The sequence below is a fragment of the Acartia tonsa genome, chromosome 5 (genome assembly GCF_053477335.1).
Source record: "Acartia tonsa isolate MP-2025a chromosome 5, ASM5347733v1, whole genome shotgun sequence".
NCBI lineage: Eukaryota > Metazoa > Arthropoda > Copepoda > Calanoida > Acartiidae > Acartia > Acartia tonsa.
In genome coordinates, this window is record NC_137264.1 from 7,409,865 (window position 1) to 7,431,747 (window position 21,883).

The 21,883-nt window shown below is 33.7% G+C and overlaps 1 protein-coding gene across 1 annotated transcript in view; it reads left to right on the forward strand.

Annotated features, from left to right (window-relative positions):
- Positions 1 to 21,883, forward strand: part of LOC145319915 (uncharacterized) — a 78,602-nt gene that overhangs the window by 55,865 nt on the left and 854 nt on the right. Inside the window, exons 22-28 of the mRNA XM_080162317.1 lie at positions 1,047 to 1,090; positions 3,705 to 3,783; positions 6,338 to 6,403; positions 11,620 to 11,728; positions 18,316 to 18,365; positions 19,754 to 19,834; positions 21,215 to 21,464. Coding sequence (XP_080018443.1) covers positions 1,047 to 1,090; positions 3,705 to 3,783; positions 6,338 to 6,403; positions 11,620 to 11,728; positions 18,316 to 18,365; positions 19,754 to 19,834; positions 21,215 to 21,464 — 679 coding nt within the window. The remainder of the gene's footprint in view (positions 1 to 1,046; positions 1,091 to 3,704; positions 3,784 to 6,337; positions 6,404 to 11,619; positions 11,729 to 18,315; positions 18,366 to 19,753; positions 19,835 to 21,214; positions 21,465 to 21,883) is intronic.

The window sequence follows — 21,883 nt, forward strand, 5'->3', positions numbered from 1 at the left end:
TAATATCATTGTTAATTTATATTTTGGTAACAATGATTAAGAGTTAGAAAGAATTGTTTTTCTCGTATTCATTCGAATCCGGTGGATAGAAACCGGTTCTCATCCATACGAAAAAACTATGTCTAGCATCGTATTATATCTAGCTTTCTACGAATATAAATATGTACAATCAAAAGATTAAAACCTTTTTTTTTTAGCCCGTGCCTTCGGCACCTCGGAGCTAAAAAACTTTAAAATCTTATAATTGTACATTCTATATCCGCGGAAAGCAGTTTATAATACGATGAGGAATTTTTTAATTTGTTAATGAAAACTTAAGTACTTTTGTTTTTCATCTAAAGTGAAGCTATTATGAAAAGGTTTGTCCGTATGTCCCTCCATAATTTTAGCATTTACTAGGGCATTTTAGCATTGTCCTTTTTACTTCAAAATATACATGATTAAACCAGGGAGGGATGGAACATTGGGCTGTATATTACACTAGTCCCCAAAGTTTTATAATAACGTTTCTTATTTGTTGGCTTAACAACTTTGAGGACTTTTAATTGAATTCTTATTGGTTGGCTCATTAAGTTGAGTGTCTAAACGTTTCAACCAATATATGTAATCTACAGAAGAGGTAAATTTGCCTTTCATCATTGGGGATGTAAATCAAATCAATTTATCGGCCATTGTCTTATGCCTTTAGATCCTTGTAAAACACATTTTAACGTACTTTCCAATAACAATCATGGAGATGCCACGATGAAAAAGTTATACATAATTTGTACAGGAATCCCAATGCAGAGTTTGAGATAGCACGATGCAACCAAACCTGAATTTCTACCAAATTAATCCTCAATATTTTTCAGGGCTCGGCAGATGCGCATCAGCGGCGTGTAAGCTTTATTGAAATCGTCCTATTATAACTTTAAATTCAGCTGGATGTCTAAGTCTGCTCCTAAACAGACAATCCATCTTTTTGAGAATTGTTAGTGGATTAAAATTTGAGGCTTATGTGCGGCTGATGCGCGGCTGTCAAGCCCTGATATTTTTTTAATATGTAGGTGAAGAGTTTCAGAATGAAGAAATTGACGTCAATGGTTTCGAGGTAACATTTTTTTGGCAGGGAGGGGACAATGGGTTGTTTATTACACTAATCTATAAAGTTTAATTATAACGTTTTCTTATTAGTTGGCTGAACAACTTTGGGGACTTTTATTTGTTGGTTCAATAAGTTACGTGTCCAAACGTTTCAACCACTTATTGTAATCTAATAAAGGGATAATTACATCATTTACAATCATTGGGGATGTGCATTAATTTATCGGCCATTGTCCTATCCCTCTAGATCCTTGTAACATTTTATAGTATGGTGTTCCATCATCTCTGTATGAAAAAGTATTTTTTTGCAATGTCTGAAAACAATACTCTGCTATTTATTACTATACAGGTTGATTCAGAATAAACTGTGTTTTCCGATTTTCTGATACAACCAGACGGAATACAGAAAAAATAATAAATTCTTTTTCTCTGTAAAAAAATACATTAAACATAGAAAAGGTGTTTTCCATATTTCTTAAAATAACGGTGCATTTTATAGCTTAAATATTTCAAAATGTGCGTATGATGCTTTTTTTACAGAGAACAAGGACATATAATCATTTTTTATGTGTTCCTTTTGGTCGTTTCTGAAAATCGGAAAACTCAGTTATTTTGAATCACACTTCAGTATACAATCTCCTTGGACTTAAACACCCATTAAAAATTTTATGCTATTGTATTTTGCATTTGGGCAGGGCGCTTGAGGGATAGGACTATGGACGATAAATTGATGCACACCACCAATTAGGATAAACAAATTATCCCTTCTGGTGATTGAAAATATTATTTAAAAAATCTAATAAACCAACCAATAAACCAAAGTTCATTTAAAGTATCCAACGTATTTAAGGCATCGAATATGAACGTGATTGCTGATTATAAAACTTTGGGTACTAGACTACATAGACGTCCAAGGGGGAGGGGGGGGGGGAAAGGGGTGATTACCCTCTCCCCCCAAATGAATTTTGGATTTTTAATTTTTACCCCCCCCCCCAAAAAAAATGAAAAAGCTTGGACGCCCCTGCTAGACTAATTAACAGTCCACTGCCTCCATGACATTTTGATAAAACAAGAAACACTTTTTATACAGCGGAACCTATTCCACACTATATTTTTAAAAACGATGAACTGAATTTAGTTTCCGAAAGTGTGCGTAGCTTCCTCGTCCTATCTCAATATTTGCTACTAGCTAAAAAAGCTTCAAACTTCAAAAAAAAATCAAAATTTGAAAAATTAAAATTTTTGAATGTATAATGTATAAATCGTTTATACATTAAATCGCTTTTCCATTTGACCGGAGTCGCTGAAAATAGGGTCTGCAATAATTGGGTTATCTGCTGTACACTTTAGGAAACTAGGGCTCGAATAGGAAATTTATTTCAGCTGATCTTAAAAACACTAATTATTTTCTTTTGTTTTATACAGCCGAAAAAATTATCTTTTCTTTTTAAAAGCGAAGCTTTTCTATAATTAGGGTCGGTCTGTCCGTACGTCCGTCTGGCAGAGATAGATAGCTTTTTTCCGTTAATTTAGGCATCTTAGAATTTTCCTATCGATTTCAAACTTTGCATGGTGATTCATGTAGTAGTTAGATACGATTTAGAAAGCGTAGCAACTCTATAATCATTACCAGAATGTCCGTACGTTCATTTTAAACATGTTGATTTTTCTACTTTTTTAACAACAAATGTTTATGTGATCTAATTATCCGTTTGATCAGATTTTTTGTATATTGATTCCTGGGACAACAAAGTACAATATTATAAGCAAAGCAACTCTATAATCAAGTCCTAAAAATGTAAGTATGTCCATAAACATTATTCAGTATCAAGCAGTTTTTCAACAAATTCACTTACAATTTTGCTTCGACTCTTATACTTTTGTATTCTGATTATTCAGTTATGACACTATGCAAGCGTTAATGTCCGTTTGTCCTACCATTTCAGAGCTTCGCTTTTATGGATGTTGTCATCCTTATTTAATTAAGTTCTATACATTATTGCATATTGAAACAGAACTGTTTTTTGAGCAGAGATTTTAACTAAACAACTATGGGTCTTAAGGGATAAGACAGTGGACAAAAAATTGATGTACACCACTAATTAGAATAAACAAATTATCACTTCTTTTGATTGATTGATTAGCCATAGTCTCTTAGGGTTTGGACCTAAGTCTGTTGATTAGAAATATTGGTTGAAAAGTTTGAACTGATCAAAATTCAATAAAAGTCCCCAAAGATGTTAAGTCAACTAATACAAAACGTTATTATAAAACTTTGGGGACTAGCATAATAAACAGCCCATTGTCTTCCCCTCCCTTTCTGCATTTTTAGACATAATTGGATATTTTTAATATTAGTGTGTAACAATTCGCTCATCATTTTATCTAATATGTTACATCTTGTTATTGTCAATGAGGTAGGGACATTGAGCTGTTTATTACACTAGTCCCCAAAGTTTTACAATAACGTTTTAATTCTAAATGTTTCAACCCCTAATTGTATTCTACAAAAGGGGTAATTTAGTGTATCATCATAAATCAATTTATGGTTCAATGTCTTATCCCTTTAGATCCCTGTGTTATTGCTGTGCTTCCTACTAACATTTTTGTTCTTGTTTTAGTTGACAAGCGGAGCTGTGTGTATTAGAAACAAAGGAAATGACAATATCAACTCAAATAACTTTCATAACTGCGGCCTAGGTAATTATAATTAAACAAAAGCTACTCTATAGCATAGATTATAATTTGTCCGTTAAAATAACCTATTAAATAACCCGCAACCGTGTCTCACTCAACACGTAGTGCATCCGCTCGTCGTCGGAAAGGTGATAGGTTCGAATCACGCCCCGACACCGCGTCATAACGAAAGACGTTAAAAATGCTTCCTACTGCTGCTATGTCAGGTGCGCGACATAAATGGTTAGAGTTTGGGGAATGCACAATTAGGTCTTTTCAGATAAGGATCATGCAATCAAAGGGTTGTTTGTCTATTGGATGTTACTTAACCTGATATCCTTGGGTGTTAGAGTATCGCATCCTATTACATGCGGATGATGCTCTGGATTCTCTAGATGATCTCTTAAAAATCGAAGGAGAATCCCGAGATAATTACGGTAATACCATTGGGGCGAGATTCTCCTAATCTTTGAAGTGATTATCTAAAGAACCCAAGGATATCATCCGCTTGTAATAGGATGTTGGAAAGTGTGTTACCTTTTTTATATGTTTCATTATTATTTGGCCACAACTTGGTCAAAAATGCTCACAAATCAGACCTTTTTCGACCGAAGATTCTCAAATGGTTCCTTTACAAGCCCAATCAATCATTTTTTAAGATATCTTTATATTTTAAGGAAAATTGATGAAAATATCAAAAAAAGGCAAATTTTTGTGTTACCTTTTATTTGCAAAGATACCATAAAATCAACAGAAAAAAATACTTATTTTTGAACCCAGTAATAGTGTCGGACTGATTATGACGTAAAAATAAAAAATAGCCAATGAGAGGCCATTATTGACCAATGGTAAAATTTATAGTGGCCTCTCATTGGCTAATTATTTTTTCTTACGTCATAATCAGTCCGACACTTTTACTGGGTTCCTTATTTTTACTTTTCTCTCATTTTTAAAGTTTTATTCTGTTAAATTGGCTATTCTTGAAGGGATTTATACATTGATTTTTGATAATCTAAATCTTAATTTTGGGGGTGATGATCTTAAGGACGCTATTACAGATGGTATCAAAGTACATGAGCGTTATGACAACTCATCTATAGAACTATGGTCCAATTTTTGTATTTTTAGCAGCCTTCAATAAAAAATTGTAACAAGAAATATGACCATTTTTTAAAAACTACTCAGACCATAGTTTAATAGACAAGTTGTCATAATGCTCATGTATTTTGATACCATCTGGGTCATCATCATCAACAACAAGAGCGTCTTTAAGATCATCATCCCCAAAATTAAGATTAAGATTATCATTTTTTTACCACATTAAAAACTTTTTGTTTTACTTTTTGGGCTTATTACTATTGCTTACAAGTAATTAACTAAATCCTGTCAACTGGAGGTTGGCAGCTGTCCTCTGAAGTGATAAGGGTTGAATTTTTTATTCTCCAAATTTTCTTTCTTTGAAATACATTAATTTCTACCCAATACTAAAACAATACAGGGTTGGTTGTCTGTTGGATGTTACTTAACCTGATATCCTTAGGTGTTAGAGTATCGCATCCCATGCGGATGATACCCTGGATTCTCTAGATGATCTCTTAAAAATCGAAGGAGAATCCAGAGATAATTACAATAAATAATAAAGAACAAGGATATCATCCGTTTGTAATAGGATGTAATACTTTAACGCCCTTTTTAGGTTAACAGCCAACAGACAACAAACCCTTTGATTGTACTTTAATGAGTTTTATAACTGCGGTCTTGGTTTAATTAGTAGCGGAGCTACTCTATATTATACTTGAATTATATAATTGTTCATCTGCAACTCTTTGATTATTAACTCTAATAGTTTCATAACTGCAGTCTTGGTTTAATAAGTAGAACAGCTACTCTATATTATACTTGAATTATATAATTGTTCGTCTGAAACTCTTTGATTATTAACTCTAATAGTTTCATAACTGCAGTCTTGGTTTAATAAGTAGAGCAGCTACTCTATATTATACTTGAATTATATAATTGTTCATCTGCAACTCTTTAATTATTAACTCTAATAAGTTTCATAACTGCAGTCTTGGTTTAATTAGTAGTGATATAAATGGATCTAAATGAATGGCTGATAAATTGATGTTCATCCTCAATGATGATACACAAAATTACCCATTCTATAGATTGCAATTAGTGGTTGAAACAATTGGGCACTTAACTTAATGAACCAACAAATAAGCACTTAATAAAAGTCACCAAAGTTATTAAACCAACTAATAAAACTTTGGAGACTATAGTGATAGACAGCCCAATGTCCCCTCGCCCCCTGAGTATAATTTAAACGTTTGTGCGTTCATCCATAGCTACGGCAGCCCTGACTTCTAGAAAATACCTTAAAACCTCAACAGGACCAGTAGATATGTCCCCTAAAGAGTAGACAATGTGTTCAGCTTTTAATCTTCAGACAGATAGACGGACAGACATCATTTTACTTTGTATTATAGTTAGAAAAAGAAAACAACTAAATTTTAACTTGACTACAAAATTAAGCTTTTCAATAATTATTAAATCTTCATTCTTTGATTTTTTTTAGTTTTTCTGGTGCAAAATGGAGCAGAACCAACAATCAATGATAATAACATAGAAATGTGTCTTATAGGTTATAAGTAGCACAGCTACTATATAGTAAGTGTGTGTCTATAAGTCTGTCCGACAGAGAAGTATGTAACTATATACTCAATTATATGTATGTAGGATTTCTTTTAGAATTTCAGTGTGATGGGGAAATTAATCATTAAATTTTAACAGAAAAAAGACGTAAAAAATCTTTAAAACAAGACGAATAATGTAGAACAGTTGCAAAAATATCCTATATTTATATAGAAGCTGCACACCAAAGGCATTTTGAGTACTGATAACCTTTCATCCCCCACACCCCTAAATTATCTTTGCAATAAATCTAAATTAAGGGGTAAGCTACGTTTTTTTATCCTATGCATTGCCAATGCCTACCCCCTAACTCTGCTTGTCCTATAACTCTCCCTAACCCTGCAAGGTTACACATTACCCAATATAACCTAACCAAAACTGACCAAATGTAATAAACAAAAAAAAATGAAAATCTCGCCCCCTCCCCCACTCTATTTAATTTAAGTTTATTTCAAAAAAAATGGAAAGGGGTTATCAGTGCTAAACAAGGTACTTTATGTGAAAGCGCCGCTGTACTGCTTAAAGATTTATAGCCATGGGGTATCGTTGTATGATCAACACATGTTTAATTCCCAATATAAGTATATGATATATGTTCAGGGAAAGAGGTGTCAAGTAATAGTTATTTATAGCATCGTAGTATAGACAGCTTTCCGTGGATATTAAAATGAAGGATTGTAAGTTTTGGCCGATAGGGGCTAACTAATCAATTTCATGATTTTATTTTCGTGGAAAACTTTTGTTATGCTAAATATGATTTTTCAGTATGACTGAGAACAGGTTTTAATCCTGCGTATATCAAGAGAGGTCTATATTGGCAACCTAAATTGACGACAATTTTTCCCTTGTCATAATATCCATGTATATTTTACATCCATTATTCTAGATATAAAATAAATATTCACACTCATGGTGTATTATAAATTCCGTACAATTATTTTAATCGCAAATAGCCATTTCATCTAGAAATAAGATCATGTATGTATTTTCAAAATATTGGTTAAAGTATACTTATTAAAATGGTCTCGTTATTAATGTAAATAGTTAATTAGTTTTTTACGTTTTATCTGATATGATTTTTATGTCTATATTTATGAAAATAAATTGCGATTACGATCTGATTTTGGCCAGTTTTTTGGCTTTATGCGTTCACAATATATTTGCTACTAGTGGCTACGCCCCTAGAGTCCTCTAGGTTCATATGAAATGTTTTCGTTTCAATCTATTTTAAGGTCAGCTGTTTACCAAAAAATATCTGCTAGTCGGCTCTACATATTTTTCGGTATCTTTGGGGATATCTCTTAGGAGGATGGTGATACCCAAATAGCTATAAATCTATGAGAAGCTACACTGTAAAAAAGAACCATATCGTTTCAGCGGTTAGCGAGATCCTTCGCTACTTTATTATGATGATTTTATATTTGGCCATTATAATAATGTTTTACTGTGGGATGCATTCCTATTACGATTTTTACGAATATAAAATTAATACGGAAGTGATATTTTTCCCACATAAACAGTTTTCAAATATATTATGATGGAAAACGACGTCGTTTTTCTGTATTTTGACGTGAATAGAAAAAGTGGGAGACCCAATAAAACCATATTTTTATTGCCTTCAACAGTTTGATAGTTTGGGACTTGATGTTTTATATAAATGTATCTTTTAACAATGACAATAACCTCCTAACTTACAATAAGGTCCCCATAAAGTTTTGTAGTCGTAATCGCTTATTAAATGTGAGCCTTTCTATAATTAGGGTAGGTCCGTCCGTCCGTCTGGGATAGTTAGCTCTTTTTGTTGATTTAAACAATTTTGTTAGAATTATGCATTAATATTCTGCTTGTTCAGTTCTGACACTCTACAAGTGTCAATGTTCATTTGCCCCACCGTTTCCGTTTCAGGGCTTCGCTTTTATAGATGTTGTCATCCTTGTTTTATCTAATGCTCGGATGCGCCACTAGTGGACTCTAGGGGAAATTGAGAGAATACTTACTTGTAGTCTTAAACGGAAAAAAATAAAATAAATCACTGGAGAGAGGGTAGATTTTTTAGGGGGGATTTTTCTTGGGTGGTTAGATTTATCCTTTCCAAAAATAATTAAACCTTCTTTGGTTCTATAAGAAACTTCATGTCCATTTTAAAAATCTAAATTGGTATCATTATATAAAAGTTATGCCCAAAAACTTTAAATGGCAGTACTAACATTTCGGTATAGTTATGTAGAACTACTACGCTTTATATATAAATTATTATACCTAACTGCATGTTAGAGGAATCATCATGCCGCTTTTAAAATCGATAGAACAATTATATCTTGCATAAATTAATGATAATAGCTTTTCGTAACTGACACACGGAATGAACTGCTCTTACTACAAAAAAAGCTTCGCTATTTTCTCCCAACTTGTTTGATTTTTACAGACAGACAATGAATAATGATAATTATGTTTTTGATAGAACAATTCTCGATATATATTATATACTAATCAAGAAAATTATACAAAAAGGTGATTTATATCCGCTGGATTAGAACCGTTTCTCAGTTATACTGAAAAATCATTTATAACATCGTATTACAGACATTTTTCAATATATTAAATATAAAAATATGATTCATAAAATTAATACCAGTTTTGTTAGACAGGGCCTTTGGCCCCTCGGGGCTCACAAAACTGGTTTAAATCTTTTGATTTTTTGGGTTTTTGAAAAGGAAAAATTTGCTCACAAAAAAAAATATTTTTTTAGACCAACAAAATAAACGTAGAGGGATAAAGTCCCTTTTCCTCCCAACCTATTGATGTCACTAGAGGCTAGGGGATAAGCCAGTAACACTGTACAACTACTATACTAAATGTTTTTCATATATGAATACTTATTGGATGTCAATAAAATGAGCTGCGATGTCTAGACCTGATATAATTAAACTAATTTGTTTTAACACTTACTTATGGTTTGTGTGTGTGGGGGGGGGTAGATATACCACACTTTTCTGGGATCTTGCTGAGTCAAGTATCAACTGTTGGGAATATCAAAGGATGACTCCATACACAATTTGAGCCGGATCCGGCCAAAACCGGCCGTGAATTTCATGAAAAACCGGTTTTTTCCGGTTTTTAGGGGGTATCTGTAAATCGATTCAGCTGGAGCAAAACCGGTTAGAGGTACAAAAAATTTTACTTCACATGAAATTTAGCCAATGCAATTGCCTACAAAAATGTACTTCATCATCAACTTGATTGGACAACTCTTTCCCCTCCAAAATGTCCATTAAAACCTCGGAAACGGCAAAAATCGCCAAAAATCACGCCTTCGGCGGCAAATAACGGCTAAACGGTCAGCTGGAGGCGAATGAAACATAAATAAAGAAATGTCTGCCTCAAAAAGTTGTTCAACATCAAAGAGATGCTTGAAGTCTCTAAAACGACTCCTTCCCCTCCTTTAAGGGGAAAAACTGAAAAAACGTGATTTTCAAAAGTATGCCCACTTCGTGGGTGTGGGGGGCACTGAACCCGTCACCCCAGGGTCACCAAATATAAAGTGTAGGCGGCCCACAATGCTGAATTTTCACCAAGTGAAAGTCTTGTGTCATTATCTCTTATGAGAAAAAAGTTATTAATTAATTAAAATTTCAAATTGTGATTTTTTGATGGATTTCTTTGATGAAATGACAGGCCGGTCAATTTTTAGGCCATTTTTTGCGGTTTTTGGGCCGTCACGCCCAAACGGTTTGAGATAATCTCACGGGACCTTTTGCCCAACCTAAGTCTGGTTATTTGTGAGGTCTAGGAAAAAAAACAGACTTACGCAAAAGATTATAATTATAATCTTTACACAGAAAAATGGCACGAGGTGAGGGTTTGAGGGGGCAAAATGAGCCGACAAGCGATTTTTGACGGCACGCAGCGACGTCGTGCTTCATCCAATCCGGGATTTTTTTTTTCTTAGACCTCAGAAATAACCAGGCTTAGGTCGGGCAAAAGGTCCCGTGAGATTATCTCAAACCGTTTGGGCGTGACGGCCCAAAAACCGCAAAAAATGGCCTAAAAATTGACCGGCCTGTCATTTCATCAAAGAAATCCATCAAAAAATCACAATTTGAAATTTTAATTAATTAATAACTTTTTTCTCATAAGAGATAATGACACAAGACTTTCACTTGGTGAAAATTCAGCATTGTGGGCCGCCTACACTTTATATTTGGTGACCCTGGGGTGACGGGTTCAGTGCCCCCCACACCCACGAAGTGGGCATACTTTTGAAAATCACGTTTTTTCAGTTTTTCCCCTTAAAGGAGGGGAAGGAGTCGTTTTAGAGACTTCAAGCATCTCTTTGATTTTGAACAACTTTTTGAGGCAGACATTTCTTTATTTATGTTTCATTCGCCTCCGGCTGACCGTTTAGCCGTTATTTGCCGCCGAAGGCGTGATTTTTGGCGATTTTGCCGTTTCCGAGGTTTTAATGGACATTTTGGAGGGGAAAGAGTTGTCCAATCAAGTTGATGATGAAGTACATTTTTGTAGGCAATTGCATTGGCTAAATTTCATGTGAAGTAAAATTTTTTGTACCTCTAACTGGTTTTGCTCCAGCTGAATCGATTTACAGATACCCCCTAAAAACCGGAAAAAAACCGGTTTTTCATAAAATTCACGGCCGGTTTTGGCCGGATCCGGCTCAAATTGTGTATGGAGTCATCCTTTGATATTCCCAACAGTTGATACTTGACTCAGCAAGATCCCAGAAAAGTGTGGTATATCTAGGGGGGGGGGGGTGGTTAAAAATTAGGAGGTTGCAAAATCCCCGCAAAACAAAAATAAATAAACTCAAAAAGTGGGTTACAATTTTGTTAGCGGGAGGGGGAAATCTATTACACATTCTAAAGAAAATTGGGGGTGTTATTAGCCCCAAAACTAACTTCTTGGACGTCTTTTGGATTCGGGAAGATGTTCCTAGACTATCGGGAGGGGGGGGGGGTTGTTTGTAAGATGATTATTGAATTTTAAAACCAAACATAGAAGCTCTACAAAGTGACCGAAAAAATAAGACGTGTGACGTCAATAGATCCATCTCTTTTGAAGGGGTTTCCTTTTCCCACTTCTCTTCTCATCCCTCATTTTTATAACGTCACACGGTTCATTTTTTCGGACACCAAATATATATTTCAGGTATTATATGTGGTGGCACCTCCCGTCCCAAGATGACACACAACATATTCCAGTGTATTCTCATGAGCATTGGCATCTTCATTGAGGCCTCCACAGGCTCTGTTCAAAGGTTGGTTGTTTTCAGAGAGGGCGGGCACATTGGGCTGTTTATTGCACTAGTCCCCAAGGTTTTAAGATAACGTTTTCTTATTCGTTGGCTCAACAATTTTTGGGACTTTTATTAATTTTTATATTGGTTGGTTCTTCAAGTTGAGTGTCCAAACGTTTTAACCACTGATTGTTATCTACAGAAGTGGTTAATTTTGTGTAACATTATTAGGGATGTACATCAATTTATCAGCCATTGTACTATCCCTTTAGATCCCTTTTTATTTAAAACAGGGCAGCCGATTATATCTGCGGCTGCAGCTTAAACACATACTAGCTGAGAGTAACTGCTGCGTTAGCCAAGAAAAACTAACTTAAAGCAGCAGTAGCCGACAGAGACTCAAAACTTTGCAGCAATGGTTCGGCTTCTACGAACTGCGCGACTATGTGTGGCGTCAGCTCTAGTAAATTCTGCCTAGCCCAACATTATCATTATTTCATTGAAAATGATTAAAACAAAGACAATTTTTTTCATAAATAGCACACAAGAAACAAAAAGAACGATACAAAAATGCTAGATCATAATATATTCTAAATACTGGGTGAATACATCAAAATAAAAGTTCGCCATTTATTTTATCTAAATAACCAATGCTCTTTTTAAAAACTTTTCATGTGTGATTTTTTTTATTCTTCATTGATAATGGAAGCTCTATATATTGTGTCTATAAAAAAAAGGGGTAAATTAAAAAACTGTTGGCCAAAAAATCACAGATGACGTCATATTAGAACATTGGACTATGCTAATATGTCATTCGGGATAGAAACAGCGTAAAGTTCCTCCAAAAAAAAATGACGTCATACAGTACAAAGTACCAATGATAGGCTAGTATTAATTGTAATTGACCAATGGTCCCTCATTGGTCACTTGTATTGTATGACGTCATTTTTTGGCGGCACTTACGGTGTTTCTTTGGGATACTTCGGCCAAAAGTTTTTTAATTTATCCACTTTTTGTATAGGCACTATAAAAGTTTCTAAAAAGGATGAAATATAGATTTTTAAAATATTTTATAAACATTTCAACAAAATTTAAGTTTTATAATCTTTATATTGTTATGTAACTTTTAAATTAATTTCTATTGGTATAATTCCTTAAAATGAAAATTGAACTAAAGACTCCCCCTTTTTAAACTTCTAAAAAGTGTTTCCAGTATGGCTCCGAAACCGATTAAAATCCGCTGAATTAGAACCAGTTCTCACCCATACTAAAATTCTTGTATAGTATCGTATTACAAGAATTACGCGATTATTCAAACAAAAATCATAATATTAAAACCAGTTTTGTTAGTCCTAGGCTTCGGCCACTCGTGGCAAGCTAAACTGGTTTAAATCTAGTTATTTTTTATTCTAATAACCGCAGGAAGCTGTCTATAATACTATGTGATAAATAACTTGTTTTTCTAAAGGTTGCATGTTGTCCAGTTTTGGTTTAAAAGAAAAATTTCTTAATTTTTTTAACTTTGTTTACAATATTTGATTTGCATTTTCAATAGATAATTTCTTATCTACTATAGAAAGAGTAATTTGATACAAAAGAAAATAACAAGGAACATATCGTCCAACAGTAGTAAATCTTTTTAAATGTAAACAGAACATTAAAATAGTCAGGGAGGGAGGGGACATTGTGTTGTTTATTACAGATGTCCCCAAAGTTTTATAATAACGATTTCTTATTCGTTAGTTTAACAACTTTGGGAAATTTTCTTGGCTTTTGGTTGGTTGGTTCATTAAGTTGAGTGTCCAAACGTTTTAACCACTAATTTTAATCTACAGAAGGGGTTATAATTATTGGAGATGTATAATAATTTATCGGCATTGTCTTATCCCTGTAGATTCCTGAAAAAAAGTTATAATTAACCTAAACGTTACCAACCATATGACCAATGGTTTTGTAAGTTAGTTGTTATATACAATATACATATTGAAATATATTGGTGTACGTTAAGTTGTTTGTTACATAAAATATATAAACATATTAGAATATATATTAGTGTAATTTAAGTTGACCTAGGCGTTATACATTGAATGACAGACAGGCAGACGTGCCTTGCAATGTCGCTCTGCTGATAATCATTAATATTACAAGAAAATTAAACAGGAACACAGTAATAGTGTCTGACTGATTATGACGTAACAAAAAAAAATGAGAGGCCGTTATTGACCAATGGTAAAATTTATATTGGCCTCTCATTGGCTATTTTTTTTTTGTTACGTCATAATCAGTCAGACACTATTACTGTGTTCATTAAACAGAATATATAACATGATAATTTGAGACAATTTGACTTCCGAATAGCGTTTAATACAAAATAACAAGGATGACAACATCCATAAATACAGAAGGACACGCTGAAATTTTAAGGACTTGATTATAAAGATTCTTCGCTTAAAATATTTTACCTTAATGTAATAGGAATCAGTAATCCAAAAATCAGATCAATCGGATGATTTTATCATATAAAAAATTGTTAATAAAAGAGTTAAGAAATGAACATGTTTAAAATGGACGTACGGACATTCTGGTAACGATTATAGAGTTGCTACGCTTTCTAAATCGAACCTAACTACTACAGGAATCACCATGCAAAGTTTGAAATCTATAGGACAATTCTAACATTCCTAAATTACCGAAAAAAGCTATCCGTTACGGAAGGACGGACTGACCGACCCTAATTATAGAAAAGCTTCGCTTTTTAAAATTATTGATGTAGGATCTTAAGGGATAAGACAATGGACTATAAATCAATGTACATAATAAAAAAAGTTGGCAATACTTATCATTCAAAATCTGAAAAAGAAGAAAAATGTGTTTTCTTGAAAGTTTTTATTGAATATATACAGTTTAGAGATTAATAAATAAAAGGAATAAACCCAAAAAAATAAGATAATATTTGGGTCACAAGAAATGAGCAAAGAAAGTTTTAGGGCACGACAGCCGCAGATGTAAGTCTTTGGGCTTTTTAAACCAATCATTTATCCTCAGTTGGGATAATTTTGTTTATCAATATTGTAGATGTAGATCAACACTAGAATTTGTCGACTATATGACATAACTAGCGGCTACGCCCCTAGAGGCCTCTAGTGGCACTTTAAATGTTTTTGTTTGTTTAAGTCTCTACGATAATTTTTTACGTACGATACCTTTTTATTTGACGTTGAAGTCTCCCGTAAATTTTATATCTTTTTATTTTTTTGTCATTTCTCTTGGGAGGGTGGTGGTACCCTTCCCCAAAATAGTTATAAACCTTCCCGAGACCTATGAGAAGCTACCCTGTTAAGGAGAACCCGATCGGTTCAGCGGTTAGCGAGATCCTTCGGTACAAACAAACACACAAACACACAGACATTCTGTTACTTTTTTATAAGGACTAGCGGCTACGCCCCTAGAGGCCTCTAGGGGCACTTGAGGAGGGGAGAGTCGAATTTGATAACCCAATTTCTTATTTTAGATTTTTTAAAAAGTAAAAAAATAAATTTTTGGGGAAGCGAAAAATTTTTAATTTTAGTTTAAAAAATTTAAAAAAAAAAATTTTGGGGGGGGGGGGAAAGTGTCCCAACCCCCAAGAAAATTATTATAAACCTTCCCGGGACCTATGAGAAGCTACCCTGTTAAGGAGAACCCGATCGGTTCAGCGGTTAGTGAGATCCTTCGGTACAAACAAACACACAAACACACAAACATACAAACACACAAACACACAGACACACATCCTGTTACTTTAGTATAAGGATATAAAAGTTCTCATTAATTGCCTGGCATATAAAAAGATGAACAGCTGTAATTGGTTAGACATATTCCTTAATAATCCGCGACCGTAGAGCATTAATGTTTGTAGAATAGCAGCACAGGAGTATTAGAGTAATCTGCGGCTGCTAAGCCTTAATAGAGCAGATATAATAAGAATACTTTGCGGCTGTCGATCCCTTACTGTTGAGAAGGTTTTGTAACCATTAATATAATGTGCACAGATTGTTGACATATAACAACTTTTTATTAAAATAAATACATTTATCTATTTCATTTATTTGGGATAAGGAAGCAGGGATAATAAATTTTCTTTTATTATTATCTTAATGTTTCGTATAGCTATGAATATTGAATATACGTGGATATTAAGATTGTCGTCATTTTAGGTTGCTAACATGGACATCACTTCGTTCATCCATTAGGAGGGGTTGAAGATGCGATAAAGGGGGGATGGGTGGGTCGTTATTTTAGCCAGCTTAAAGTTTCATTAGAATATATTGATATGATAAAGAAAAAATAATATTTTAGAAATATTTTTAAATTAATAAATTTATCACTAATAGACTTTAATTTTATTTTTACAAATTTATTTACTTTCTTAGTCTTTTCATTAATCAAAACTTATTTCGGGTATAGTCCCTTTCGTGGCAACGCCTCTTTAGGGGCGTTTCGTCTTATTTTCTCAGTAGCCTATTTCAGTCCCTGCGGGGGGGCTCTAACTGGACTATACCCCTTATTTCTTACTAATGGACAATTTTTATAAAATCATGTACCACTTATTTTTATCACGACTTATACCCGGTTGGTTTGCTTTCTTAACCGTGTTGGAAAATATCTTTAACAGGTCATAGTACAAACGCAGGAGTGACAAACGTCAGAGTGGATACATAACCTAACCTAACCTCTTTAAAACCAAATGCCTTACCCCTGCGTGGAGCTTATCTTTATATTCATATCTTAACCTAACCCAAGCTGTTTGTAAATACTTAATCAACTTAATATTTTGGACAATCCTGCGTTTTTCCACTATGATGTTTGTCACTCCTGTGTTTGTCCTGGAACCGTTTAATATGAATATGAATAAATCTTTTTTACTTCCCAAGTATGACATTACATTTTCTAGACAATCTTTTTGCAGGGAGGGAGAGGATATTGGGCAGTTTATTACACTAGTCCCCATAGTTTTCATTCAACATCTTTTGCAGAACTTTTGCAGAACTTTGATTGTTTGATTGAATAATTTGAGTGTCCAAACGTTTTATCCAATAACTGTAATCTACAGAAGAGGGTATTTTATGTACCATCATTGCGGATATACATCAATTTATCGGCCATTGTCTTATCCCTTTAGATCCCTGATCTTTTTGTTTCTCTTAAGATGTATGTTGTACATTTTATTGTAAAGCTTTTCTTTTCATGTCCCCTTTCTCAGGGAGAGAGGGGACATTGGACTGGAAATTTTACTGGTTCCCAAAGTTTTATAAACTCTCATTTGTTGGCCTAACAACTCATTGGGCTTTTTATTAAAGCTTGGCTTCATGTTTTAAACTAACAGTGTCAAAACTTTTAAACCAATAATTTATTCTCAGAAGGGGTAAGTTTGTTCATCATTATGGGGGATGTAAATCAATTCATCGTTTTTTGTCTTAACCCTTAAAATCCCTGTCTTTACTGCATATCTTCTAGTGGTGTTCTTAGGATTGGTCTAATACTGTATCTAAGTATTACTGTTCTTTTTTTGTCTAAAATATTCATTATTATTATATTACGTAGTAAGGTTTTACCTATTAGGGATTCTTTTTATATGTCTTTGTGTGGTTTAAGGCTATTTCCCTAACCTCCCTTCATCGGAGAATATGGGACGAACGACAATGATTATTTGATATCTAAAATTTTTGATAACGAAGCTATATTAAACTTTGCATGATGATTCCTATAATAATAAGGTACGATTTTGAAAGCGCAGCAACTCTAAAATCGTTACCAGAATGTCCGTACATCCAATTAAAACATTTGATTTTTAACCTTTTGTATCCTCTATTCAAGCAGTTTTACGACAAATTTACTAACAATTTTGTTTAGATAGATTTTATACATGTATAGTCTGCTTATTCAGTAATGACACTTTACAAGTGTCAATGTTTGTTTGTCCTACCGTTTCAAAACTTCGCTTTTATCGCGATGTTTTATCCTTGTATTATTGTGTAGTATGCCTTTCAATATTTTGTTGATATTTAGTTCTTGTTAGTCTGTCTATATGTACTTGACAGATTTGTTCACTGAGAGTCTGTCTATCTTTGATAGATTTATCATTTTCTAGGACAATGCCATACTCATACGGTCATAGCGTTGTTATATGGTTATAACCTATCAAATATCTTATATGACTATTAAAACCCTTCGCCAAAGTCTTATTTTTAAAATTTGAAATAAGCGGGGGTTGGTCTAGATAAGGAAACGGATTAACTCTATATACCCTTAACTTAACCTAACCTTTCATACAAGAATTATCAAAGAATTGAGTTTTTTACTGCAGAAAGTTCCTTTTAAAAGTGATGTGATTAGAACCGCTAATATTCTTAGCATTTTTAGAGGATAATAAAAATTTCTTTTGATGCTACATTTTAAAATATATGATAGTTTTGATAAAATATGATAATAATTATTTGTATATAATATTTTCAGTAATATATTCCGGTATGTGGCCAATTGCAGACGGACTAACGGATGGATGGACAGACAAAGTAAATTATAGAGTAGCTTCGCCACGAAAAATTAATTGTTTGTTATATTTTCAGTAATATATTCCGGTATGTGGCCAATGGTTTGGACGTCTACAAATCGGCAGGTAAAAATAAACACAGATATTTATATCAAAATTTATTTTTTACTTGTATCATAATATGTATTTTGTATGTAAATTTCTTGAACACAAATATCTTTATACTAAATCAATAAAAACATTGTTGTGTTTAGGTCCTAGGATAGAGCTGAATGTTCTTGAGAAGTTGATCCTTCCTTTATGTATTATTGTTCTAGGTCCTAGGATAGAGCTGAATGTTCTTGAGAAGTTGATCCTTCCTGTATGTATTATTGTTCTAGGTCCTAGGATAGAGCTGAATGTTCTTGAGAAGTTGATCCTTCCTGTACGTATTATTGTTCTAGGTCCTAGGATAGAGCTGAATGTTCTTGAGAAGTTGAGTCTTCCTGTATGTATTATTGTTCTAGGTCCTAGGATAGAGCTGAATGTTCTAGAGAAGTTGATCCTTCCTGTACGTATTATTGTTCTAGGTCCTAGGATAGAGCTGAATGTTCTTGAGAAGTTGATCCTTCCTGTACGTATTATTGTTCTAGGTCCTAGGATAGAGCTGAATGTTCTTGAGAAGTTGATCCTTCCTGTACGTATTATTGTTCTAGGTCCTAGGATAGAGCTGAATGTTCTTGAGAAGTTGATCCTTCCTGTACGTATTATTGTTCTAGGTCCTAGGATAGAGCTGAATGTTCTTGAGAAGTTGATCCTTCCTGTATGTATTATTGTTCTAGGTCCTAGGATAGAGCTGAATGTTCTTGAGAAGTTGATCCTTCCTGTATGTATTATTGTTCTAGGTCCTAGGATAGAGCTGAATGTTCTTGAGAAGTTGAGTCTTCCTAAATGTATTATTGTTCTAGGTCCTAGGATAGAGCTGAATGTTCTTGAGAAGTTGATCCTTCCTGTATGTATTATTGTTCTAGGTCCTAGGATAGAGCTGAATGTTCTTGAGAAGTTGATCCTTCCTGTATGTATTATTGTTCTAGGTCCTAGGATAGAGCTGAATGTTCTTGAGAAGTTGAGTCTTCCTAAATGTATTATTGTTCTAGGTCCTAGGATAGAGCTGAATGTTCTTGAGAAGTTGATCCTTCCTGTATGTATTATTGTTCTAGGTCCTAGGATAGAGCTGAATGTTCTTGAGAAGTTGAGTCTTCCTAAATGTATTATTGTTCTAGGTCCTAGGATAGAGCTGAATGTTCTTGAGAAGTTGATCCTTCCTGTACGTATTATTGTTCTAGGTCCTAGGATAGAGCTGAATGTTCTTGAGAAGTTGAGTCTTCCTAAATGTATTATTGTTCTAGGTCCTAGGATAGAGCTGAATGTTCTTGAGAAGTTGATCCTTCCTGTATGTATTATTGTTCTAGGTCCTAGGATAGAGCTGAATGTTCTTGAGAAGTTGAGTCTTCCTAAATGTATTATTGTTCTAGGTCCTAGGATAGAGCTGAATGTTCTTGAGAAGTTGAGTCTTCCTGGTCTTACTGGCTCTCTGTCTTATGATATACAGAAAGGTACAATTTTTAGTAGCGCAGCTACTCTTTTATGAAATAAGAAAATGATGTTCGTCCTTGTAATTTTTGGGTTTAAAAAAGGAGTATCAGTGGGTTTGCTATCTCTATTTCTTCGCTTTCTATAAGTACAGATACTTTACAATTTCGTTTTGTGCGACGCTTCCAGTCAAAGACATAAATGTTTATGAATTTTTTTAATGTAATGTAAAAATTTTATAAAGCCCTATGTCAGAATCGATGGCTTATGAATTATTTAAAAGAGATTTTACACACACAAGAAAATAGCATAAAACAATAGTTTTTGTCAGTGCAGGATAACCTTAAAACGTACAATCGGTACAGCCGTTTGAGAAATATTACATATCATTATTATGCTACTATTTACGTTGTTTCTGCGCTATGTGTGGTTAATATTATTATTGTTAAAGGGAGTGTGAACGTAAAAATTTCTCATCTGATTATCAAATCTTAACATTTTCTAAGCACATTTCACTACACTGATCAACCAAAAACGTCCTATTAACAAAAATATCCAGGAATAATGCCTTGATTTTATGGTATTTTGGGAGGGAAAAAGGAAAAAACAGGGAAAATATGAACATTTTTATTTCTTATAATGTTTGTAGGGATATTCAACGTGTCATATATAGTTGAAACAATTTACTTACTGTTAAGGATTTATTTTATGCTGTAAAATTGCCAATTAGTTTTTTTATAACGTAGTAATTAGGTAATAAAGACCTATTTTAAATTCGTATTATTGACAAAAAAAATACCTCACTGTCTACAAAGGGTTGAATCTCATAGGTTATTTAAAATAATAATATCCTTTTTTATTGTGTTGGACAATAAATAACCCACTTTGGAGAATTAGTTTACACTTTTATCAGACTTTTCATAAAGAAATATTGCGTCTTTATTTTTTACAAATTTGTAATTAAAGGTGGGCGAGAGATGGGCCATCTAAAGTTAATTGGATAATAATAAAAAACCTGTTTCTGGCTTTGTTATTGTATTTGGTTTTCAATAAAAAATATTGCTTATTTTATCAATTTCTAAGTAACTATACATTGTTTTAAAGCAAGGATTATGTTAAAAGTCAGCTTAACCGTTAGGAAAAATCTAGAACTATGTGAAAAAGTTTAATTTTAGCTATAATGGGAGAAAAAAGCAATTTAATGCACATTTTATATAATACGGAAAATTTCTTCCTTTCCCTGTACCTTATAAAAATCGTCGGAAAAAGCCGTTTTTTAAGCAAACAAAAGCGCGTTTTGCTCAATCTGTGAGATATTATGAATGAGATGATGTTAAGATTTGATATTAAGATGAGAAAAATTTACGTTCACAGTTCCTTTAATTTCCTGAAATCTTTTACAGTTCGCAGCGGAAAAATTGAGGATATGGAGAGCTGCGACGTTATCCGCCTGACTGCAGACACAGATCAGGCCGCAGCAAACCAACTCATACAGAACAGGCTAATGATGGCCATGCGGCTGCGGATCTGCGGGCACTGCGGGGAGGAGCGGCGCTGCGAGACTGTCTGTCAAACTTGCAAACAGGAAAGATACTTTTTTGTAATGGCCTATTATCAATATGGAGTGTTGAAGACCTTAAAGCGACAGAAAAAGTCTTTTAATTTGATGGATATATTATTTCCTGGATCTTACACCAGATTTTCATGTTCTTAATAAAGTAAAGCATGCAGCGGTCTAAAATAACGATTCCACTATTCCACACCCTATACCCCATCCCTTCTCCTCCTACTGCATAAACGAACTAACCAATGAATAACAGGGGATTTTTCTCCTGTCATAATATCCACGTAAATTCTACATTCATTGGAATATCATAATTTTAAGCTGTTTAAGCGGAGTTTGTTCAGAAGCTTTATAAAATATAAATGTATTGGGGTGGTTTCAGGCTATTTTACCATTTTCCCTATACGCTAGGGGCTCAACCGCTAGTATATATTGAATATTTGTTAGCTTCTTTCTTTTACAAGATTTATATCCTTCAATTGGGTTTTCGATACAATTGTAGCTTTTC